This window comes from Vanessa tameamea, chromosome 2 (assembly GCF_037043105.1).
Source record: "Vanessa tameamea isolate UH-Manoa-2023 chromosome 2, ilVanTame1 primary haplotype, whole genome shotgun sequence".
In the NCBI taxonomy this organism is placed as follows: Eukaryota; Metazoa; Arthropoda; class Insecta; order Lepidoptera; family Nymphalidae; genus Vanessa; species Vanessa tameamea.
Genome location: NC_087310.1, coordinates 879322 through 889112, shown reverse-complemented (window position 1 = coordinate 889112; position 9791 = coordinate 879322). Strand labels below are relative to the sequence as shown.

Genomic DNA, 9791 nt, shown 5'->3' with positions numbered 1-9791 from the left:
TCTTTGTATCTTCTGCGATATTATTAAGTCATATAAAATACTGTCAATATTTATAGACCAAAGAACTCAACGATTATTCAAGTTATTTAAATAAAAGTGAAGTCAATTTATTAATTACTTTTAAATTTGTTTTATCATCAGAAGTGAAGCAGGCTAAATAGCAGAATCCGTTTGAAACTTTCGTAGCTATACGTATTAAAGAGATTAAGAATTGCGGCTCACTATAACTTGGTTATTTAACTTATAAAAAGATTTAAATAAAATAATAATATTACAATAAAGCTAAGTATAGAATTTAGTTTTAAAACGTTGCCGCTTGCACTATTTACCTCTCACGCGCTTGGTTTTCATATTATATAACCAAGATGCGCTATATCCCTGCAAAATGCAGTTCCATTATTATCGGAAATAAGTACTCACTTACGATTCTCTTATCTAATATTTATTTGGCAACATTTTACTTAATTTTTTGACACTGACATTGATACATTTGTGTTATTTAAAATTTTTCAGGTTATGTTTATCAAAATATAACAAATATTGGGATAATTTATTATTACATTTATGAAATATAAGATAAAATGAGTACAACGTGCAAGTACTGCAATGAGCCTGAGAATAAACAGGATCGCCCAGGACTAATTTGTGACACCTGTATATGTTTTGTGCACTTAAGTTGTTTACGAAGACAAGGTACTCCTGGCGATTTCGTTTGCGATGTATTCTTTGATTTTACGTGTGCAGATTGTTCTACGGATTCTGAAGAACAGTTTTGGCGTAATAGATTCACTTGGTAAGTCATATATTATGGATTTCATAGTACTTTAATAGTGATTTATTAAAGTACATTTGATAGATAGTTACCGGTTTTTCAATTTATAATATTTAAATCCTGTTTAAACATAGAATTTTGATACTGCTGCAAACAAAATTATACAACTTATAAAAAAATTTAGTTTGTTGTAAAAGTAATAAATACATACAAACTCTAATCTGTTTACAATCTAATAGTTTAAATCTAATGAAATTACATAAATAAAAAAAATATATATATATACTTGTATTGATAAAAAATACTATACTAACTGCAATATTTTCTTTCTATTCCAGGGTTAATGTGCTTCTGTTGACATTAAACCATCTCAGCATTCAGATGCAAGGCATCAGTAATCATGGCTTCTTTCATTATAAAACCCATATATGTTCTTTTGTTGATAGATACTGGGTGCAACTTTTTGGAGACCAATTGTAAGTTCACAAATAAAAAATGTTTAATGCACCAAAAATATATAACAACAAACAGAGATAAATGTTCCATAAGTGTGTATAAAAGGTGGTCTTATAGCTTCAATAGTGATCTCTTCCAGATAACTTTTGTAAAATACAAACCAAATGGCTTTGATTATTATAACTATCATAATAATCTATAAGATAATACAAGAACTAGGTCTTAATATAATTTATATGATATAAAGAATTATGTAATAAAAGAAAAAGCTTGACTTAAAACTGAAAAACAAAACCAATATGAAAAAAAATATGAATAACTGAAGAAAAATCTTTGTATATATAAACATTTTATGAGGCATTTAAATACAGTAGTACTCATATTTAATAGTCTTAAATTTGTTGGATTTAATTTCAGTAAACAAAAGAAAAACTGGGTTGGAACAATAGCTGGTGTACTCTCAGTACACAGCAATCTATTCTTCCGGTCGGGATCTATTGCACTTGGGGAGTCGGGGTGGTGGCAATTGCAGCACTATTTCTCCCCAGCTGTTGCTGCACACATATGTAAATATAATTTGGTTTGCAACTGTTTTATTCAAAATTATCAGTACAATTTCTGACCTCAGTAGTTTTTCCTTTTTCCTTATGAAAATTTTCATTTTACTAGCAGAATTCAGGTACATGTCTTGTTAAAAAATATATTATTTAAAGGGTAGTAAAACCCTAATGTCAATCGACATGAATGTGTTTGCAACTCGCATGATCAATTACATTATTATATTTGGCAAACAAATCAAATCTATATCATCAATTCCCCCAACCTTGGAAGCTGAAATATTGTGTGATGTGAGCCAGTGTAACTTCAATCATGAGCAGCATAACACCTCAGCTGGTAGTGAATTGGCGATTTACACATATGTATATACACCACTCGCATATACTTAAATTTAATTATGTCAGTTTTCATACAATTTCCCAAGGTATTCTTCACCACAAAGCACAAGATGAATTACAAATAAGCATAATTATGTAAATGAGCGCAGGCCAGCAATATTTAGTTAAGATTAATATTTCTGAACATTTTGCCATCGTAAATCTCAGTTATTGTTGTAATGAATGTTGTTGAGGGTACGTAGCGTGCGCGCCAGTGGCGCCTCCTCGAGCGACTCGGTTCGTCCGTTGGGCACCGCTGGCCCCTCTGGGGCGCACAGACTCAACTGTCTTAATACATTAGCATTATGGACTATACCTCTCGATACCTTGTAACATAATATGTCTTATTTATTATTTTCAATAACTTTTTCGCATATTTCAATATTTTTAGTACAAGAGCTGGCCCGTGACAGACCAAAAGGTGGCCGCACGCGAAATCATATGTCCTTGGATAAAACTATATTTATCGCTAAAGTGACAGAAATGGGTAACTGCTTTGTGTATTGATTGTTTACACTTTTATATACAAAATTATTTAAGCCTACAATCAAAATTTACTATAATACTTTTAAAGTTTAAATTATCAATTTCGGGAAACTCGAAAACAAAAAATTATACAAGAATCGCAATATTTTTAATTGTATTCATTTTATAAAATTAATATTTAATTAATTTTTAGGTTACCAAGATTATCTTAATCATAAACCTGATCGTCCACTGGGGAAAACTGACGAAGGGCCACCCAAGAAACGTCGCTTGGACACAGATGAGCACAGTGGAGTGTCAACTTCCTCTTTCAGTGAGCCATTTGATTCTGACATGAGGTGAGTAGTTTATCACTACAATTAGAGACAATTATTACGTGGCTTGGTCCACATGGTCTAGTGGTTAGAACACGTACATCTTAACCGATGATTGCGGGTTCAAACCCAAGCTGAATTTTCACGTGCATAGTTTGTGTTGTACATATATAATTCATCTCGTGCTCGGCGGTGAAGGAAAACATCGTGAGGAAACCTGCATGTGTCTAATTTCAACGAAATTGTGCCACATGTGAATCCACCAAACCTCATTGGAGCAGCGTGTTGAAATTGCTCCAAACCTTCTCCTCAAAGTATAGGAAGCCTTAGCCCAGCCGTGGGAAATTTACAGGCCGTACATGTTGGGCCGCATATGAGTTGAAGGGGGATATGTTTAGGTTAATGATGCAGTTAAGTGTTAAAGCGTAAAAACCAAGTAAGGATGGTTACTACATTTTATTTTTCCGAAAGACCGTATCTCATTTCGAGTTTCACGAGTACTTCAAAGAAAATTGTTTATTTTTTAGCATTGTAGCGAGGGAATCACGGAAACAAACGTGATTACGCTTTGCTCTGAAGTAGAAGTTTTAAAAAAAAAACAAATTATTGGGAATAATTAATGCTGAGGGAACGTCTAGCCAAATATCACAATCGTTTACGTAATATCCAGATGTAGCGCTGTCATAAAGCACTTGAAAAATACAATTTACTTTAATAAAACATCTTGCCTCTATTATATTTACTTTATTTGTAAGTTTTTTTTTTAATACAGGAAGGATTACCTTGACGATGCCATGGATAGAGAAAATCAGAACATGACCTTCGTTACCGCAAAAGACAACTTTACAGATGTTGAAAGCATCTTCAGAGGGTTTCAGTTCACCCCCACCAGCCAAGTAGCGCGTGTGAGTACCGCTTTATTTTATAATCGTCCACTGCATAGTTATTGATAACCTAGCCGTTCAAAAACCAATAATTAGGGCCCACACAAATGTGCCCACCACCATTCTTAGAGCAATAAACTTTACGTTCCGTCTTAATATAACTTAATCCCCATTTTTAGGGAGTTCTGTGTGGCGCACAAATCAAATAAAGAATCACGAACCGTGTACGTACGAATTTTTGAAGCTAGTCAGCAAACGTAACTGCATTAAACTTGTTTACAGAGCGATACGTCCAGCTTACACTCGAACAAACCCTCACTTCACTACGACTCGGACTCGCACAGCTCACTCAACCACACAGAGTTCCAATCTGACGACGAAAAATGCCGCGAAGCTAAGAAAAGTGAAGCGAAAACGAAAAAGGTCGAAGAAAAACCCGTCTTCAGGGCGTACTCCCTGTTTTCCTCGCTTCCCAATTCCACAGACGTGCCGTGGATAGAGAGAGAACCAGAGGATAAAAAGAAAGACTTGGTCAGAATGACGGAATACGAAGAGGTCCAACTATTGAAGACGGTGGAAAATCTCATACCCAAAGTGAAGGACTCGAATAAAAAAGCCGATCTGTACAGGCTGAAGGCTAAATTAGCGCTACGGAGACTGAAACGACATCACCATTTGCCGATGTTTGATTTGGATAAGTAAGTATCCAAAATTAAATAATTTTGCCACTAAATTGCCGGCCATCTTTTATATTTTTATTACTCTGTGCTTATCTGTAAGATAGCGCTTCTAAGCGGTTGCGCTGCTTTATTGTACAAACGTGTTTATGTACATACGTACTACTGCATATGTAACATATGGTCGGTTTACAATAAGGTGATGAGTATACAGAGTATCCATCTTATTAAGAGTACACTGTTCCCTCTAGGACGGTGAAGCTGCTGGGCGGCTACGTCACAGAGGACCCGAGGGTGGTAATGAACGCTGAACGTGTTCTGGACAGGTTCCAACGATCGGTAAGAAAATTCAATTTAAATTTACACATAGTTTTTAATTCAGTTCGTCTTAAAATTTTAAGTTGCCCATTGCAACGTGCTACCAAATAAATAATGCTATCACGAAATAGATTTGACCCCCATATGCGTGATGCAAAAGTGAACTATTTTTGAGTTATCACGTTTTTTACCTTTTTTCAAATTAAGTTAAAAATGCAACTTCAAAAATTTTAGTCACGTCTTTTTTGAAAAAAACAAAACAAAATATAAAAAATTAACGGACTCAAGGCCTTATTTTCTAGAATAAGAAATCTCTGCCCGGTCGTGTTTATTTAAATTATTTAAAAATATGCCTTTGTTTAGTATCTAATAGACAATCTCTCCGGAACGATCTCCAGCACCAACTACGGTACGCTATTGCTGTCGCACATCGAGCCGACGGCCTTCCGGTCCCCCCACTCTGGGACCATTCTAAAACCATATATTCGAAGGGACGCGACTACAATGCCGACTTGGTTGAAGCTTAGAGACGAGCTTTTAAGGAGAACTCATAGGTAATTCGAACCGAGAATTGTTTCATTTCAGATATAGCTAATTTGAACTAACTTTTTATGAAATATTGATCAAATTAATTGGTCTGTTTTCTGGATGTATATATTTTTTTATTTAAATGTGCACCTCCTCTAATAGACATGCACAGAGACAAATAAAAATCATTCCGTATACGATCATGCCCGACCAAACAGGGATCTGAAATTTTCGTTCTCCTAATCAAAGACAGTGAAAAAAAGTATTTATTTTGCTCATGAATTCCTGATGATATCTCCCAGCTGGGTTCACACAAAGGTTTCCCCAGCGTTATACTACATCAGTCGTGCCTCACTTATTTCATGATCTTGTTGAGAGACAACTCCGATGGGATCTGATACCAAATCGACTCTCGCAGACATATTCAAGACTACGAGCCTCCCCCTCGCCCCACCATCGACTTCTCGTATGTGCGTCCGCAGCACATAGCGGCCGTCAACAGTCTGTGTGCGCAGTTCTTCTGGCCCGGCATCGACTGTGAGTACACGCTGATATCCGAATTATCGATGAGTTATTATTTACTCGAAACTATATAATACATTTTTCACATCTATGGTACGTTCATGTCTCAACAAACAACAATAAAATTGAATATTTTTTTATGTATACTTTAAACACTATTTGAAATAATGCAAACTGAGGAAAAAATTAACACTTATACTGATCAATTTAACGATAGTCGTTAACGTATTGTATCGGTGGCCAGTGACGGAGGCGCTGCAGTATCCAGAGTTCAGCTGCGTGGTGACGTTCGGTCGGCTGGTGGTGGGCTGCGCCTTCCTGGTGCCGGACGCCGGCGGGCAGGCCTACGTGTCCTTCGTGCTGACGAGGCCGGAGTGGAGGCGCAAGGGACTCGCCGCCTTCATGCTGTACCATCTGCTGCAGGTAACACACAGGCAGGCGTCGCCGGTATGTTAACCCTTTGCCCCAATAGTTCCTTATCTAGCCTAAAATTATCAAGCTAATATAATAAAAGAAGCTGGAACCAAATTTTGAGAATTGTTTGCACTTTATTTTTATCAGGATTATTTAATTTAGTATCTCTGTTAGGTTTTTTTTACAGCAGTACATGTTGTTTGTATGATTACAAAATAATGTACACGAAGCAAAAACTCTGTCTAAATCTATTGTGTATATTATGAGCTACTGTTCTATTAATATTGATATTTTTTCAGACCTGCACAGATAAGGATGTAACTCTACATGTATCACCTACCAATCCAGCCATATTTTTGTATCAAAAGTTTGGTTTCAAAGTAAGTATTTTATACACGAAAGTAAAAGTATTTTCAATTCAAATTTTCTCCTGAAAAGAAGGAAAATCCTTACTTCAAATTCAATCAAACAAAATATTTACTTATTTAGATTTAAGGCCTAATTCTGAGAATGCTTTCTATTTACAACTTTTTTCCACATATCAGTCATTAGGTATCCAAAGAGTTTTATCAAACTCTATTCAGTACTTTTTGTGAAATATTAAATAGATAAAAATTAGTCACAAAGCATTGTCCCCAAAAAAATGCACAGTCAATTAGCCCAGTAAAAGTTTAACTATATGTTTAAATAATATAAAAGTGCAATAATTTTACTACAATTACATTAAAAAAAAAAAACGATATGTTACTATAAAATATTTATTTCAAGGCTTTGATACAAATCCTTCAGACAGAAGATAGTCGTATATCTTCCTTGTTTTATTTACATCGATTTTAACAATTCTTCTTGCATCTAACAAGCGCAAAAAGCCCAGCTTATTATTTTCAGTAATAAGTATCTTTTTAATTTCTAAGTAATTTCTAGGTATTAATCTTATGTTGGAACACAAACTCTTTTCACTTTCTGATAATAGATGAAAACCCGGTAGATCAATGATGTCTAATGGCAATGATGCTTTTCTATACCTCTTGCCGATGGTATTTCCAAAATAAAACTTATGCTTGACTGGCGACTGGCTGTCAAATTTCTTCATCATTATAGATGTAGCATATCTCTGTTCCTTATAAGCCATATCATTGTTTTTCTTTAACTGCATATACAATCTTGCAGAGTATAAAGTTCTCATGCCATTTCTACGATATTCACATAGTCGCACAATCCTATTTATTAAATCTTCTTCTAAATTAAGAGATTCCATGAATGCATCAAACTGCATGCCTGTCATGAATTGCATAAATGGTAGGAGACGTTCAGATTTTGGTCTCGATAATGTACTATCAAACCTTTTTAGCCAAGATAAGAGTTTATTGGGCATGATGAGGCCATGATTTTGAATCACTTTGTATCGCCGTTGCCTCTCTTTCAGTCTTGTGTTCAGTGCACTCACTAAGCTAACTTTTAAAGCATCCATACAATCATCGTCATCATCAGAATAACCATCCTCTATGTTAAATATGTTTTCTGCATTGTGATCATAGCTCAGCTCAAATTCGGATCTATATGCATTGTAGCCTGCTAAGAGTTGATCTGATTGATTATTTCTAGGCGGATTTGTACTCAGTTCTGTGTTGAATAAATATGGTGTTAAAGGCTTCAAAAATAAAGACTGTTCTGTTTCTGGTATTAGTTTCAATTCAGTATATTGAACTTTTTCAATATAATATTTCTTGTAATGCTCTTGACATTCGAGTTTCGATCGCGTGTGTACACTTTTCGATATTTCCTCCCAATTACCGTAACCGTACGTCGAGAGTGCCGATAGCAACTTACATTCCTCTTTTGCGGACCAATTACAATTTTCAAAAAGCGGGAAGTCATTTCTCCTTACCGCATATTTATGGTCATTTTTATGACTGCCCTTCTCTTTCCCTGACGCGAAACAAGAGCTACATAAATTTGTTTCACATTCACAACATTCAATGAAAGGTTCATGGGCGATTTCCGCACAAATATCACATTTTACTTGCAATATATCATTAGCCATTATCTTTCACAGGTTGAAGAGCTGATACAGGATTTCTACGAGAAATACTACGACATCGATTATAAAGGCTGTCGGCATGCGCTGTTCTTGAGATTAGTTCGATGATTAAATGAACTGTTTTCTGATTATTTGTTCTTTCATTGAGACCATTAATGTCAGTTTTATATTTACAATACTTTCCTAACTTTATACAGATCATTAAAAAGTACACGATACTAAACTCGGTATTTTAATTCATACTTAGTTTTTAATGTTGTTTCCTTCATGCATTGTCAAATGTCAATCATGACAATGTCAAATGTCAATGTAAACTTGTCAAAAGTATCTTTTAATAAAGATACAGAAGCTAACGTAAAACTTTACAGATTGACACAAAAAGTAAAAACATATGCTTATAAATACATTATAAATATATAATGTGATAATATTTAGATTAATTAATTGTTGAATATGTTAGTAACTTTCGGGATGAACTCACTAGTCACTTTCCATCAGATGAGCCTCCTGCTCGTTTGCCACCTATAACATAAAAAAAAAACCTCATAAAAATAAATAATTTGTGCTATACTTATCTTTATTAAAAAAAATAAAAACAGGAAATATACCGTACCTTTAACCAAAAAATAAATTAAAATTCTAATACCTACGTTGTATACTTTTTAAGGAATTTAAAAATTAATAAATAACAATTATTAAAACTACGGTTATCTTAATTTATTTTAATAAAACAAAAATTGAAAACTTGTCAACATTTATATACATTACATTTGTGTACATTATGAAGATCTAGAGTAGACCTATGTGCAATAAAGTAGGCTCGACTTTTGATACTGAATATATAATATAACAAACTACATATATCTCTAGAAACAAGATATAATAAAGAGTCTTCCTGCGTCTCATTTTCGTATTCCTTTATTTTCCGACAGATCCGAATACGGATCGGGCTATCTCTTTAGATCGCTTTATTAGGATTCCTGATACAGTAGTGTCACTGTTGCGAATACTGCTGGGTAGGTGCGGAGTATTCTCAATTTTTTATAGGCTCATATTAGTTACAAACTAGCCTTATAGCTACTAGATTAGTGAGGCGCCTGCCTTTAATAAAAATAAACACACAATAAAAAAGTTCAATATTAATAAGACTCGCAATTACAGAGTGAATCCGAAAAAAAAAAACAAATCTTACTCTTCTATTAACATGATTCTGCATTTAAGAAAAAATAATAAAAGAAGAAATATAGTTTTTTCTTAAGTGTTTATGAATAGGACTTTCTGCCTAAATATAGTGCAAACATGATAACCGATGACCTCCCGTGGTGGGGAAGTCAACGAACAAACCCTTACGTCACGTTCCAAGATTCGATTTCTGTTTACGATACATTGGTAATTGGTACCTATAATATAATCACATTAAAATGTCAACCTGTTATTAAACCCT

General features: G+C 34.3%; 3 protein-coding genes across 4 annotated transcripts in view; 2 read left to right on the top strand and 1 right to left on the bottom strand.

Annotated features, from left to right (window-relative positions):
• Obsc (Obscurin) overlaps window positions 1–9791 on the top strand; it is a 415125-nt gene that overhangs the window by 205446 nt on the left and 199888 nt on the right. The gene's annotated exons all lie outside the window — the stretch shown is intronic.
• Window positions 503–8478, top strand: LOC113398244 (cysteine-rich protein 2-binding protein). The gene is made up of 13 exons (XM_026636886.2): window positions 503–793; window positions 1111–1248; window positions 1646–1794; window positions 2555–2650; window positions 2843–2987; window positions 3736–3868; window positions 4130–4545; window positions 4776–4863; window positions 5206–5396; window positions 5789–5907; window positions 6137–6315; window positions 6606–6686; window positions 8363–8478. Exons 1-13 carry the CDS (start codon window positions 582–584, stop codon window positions 8453–8455), a joined length of 2040 nt encoding a protein of 679 aa, XP_026492671.2. The 5' UTR covers window positions 503–581; the 3' UTR covers window positions 8456–8478.
• On the bottom strand, window positions 7051–8369 carry Ada2a (transcriptional Adaptor 2a). The gene has a single exon (XM_026636887.2). The coding sequence runs from the start codon at window positions 8348–8350 to the stop codon at window positions 7070–7072; it is 1281 nt and encodes a 426-aa protein (XP_026492672.1). The 5' UTR covers window positions 8351–8369; the 3' UTR covers window positions 7051–7069.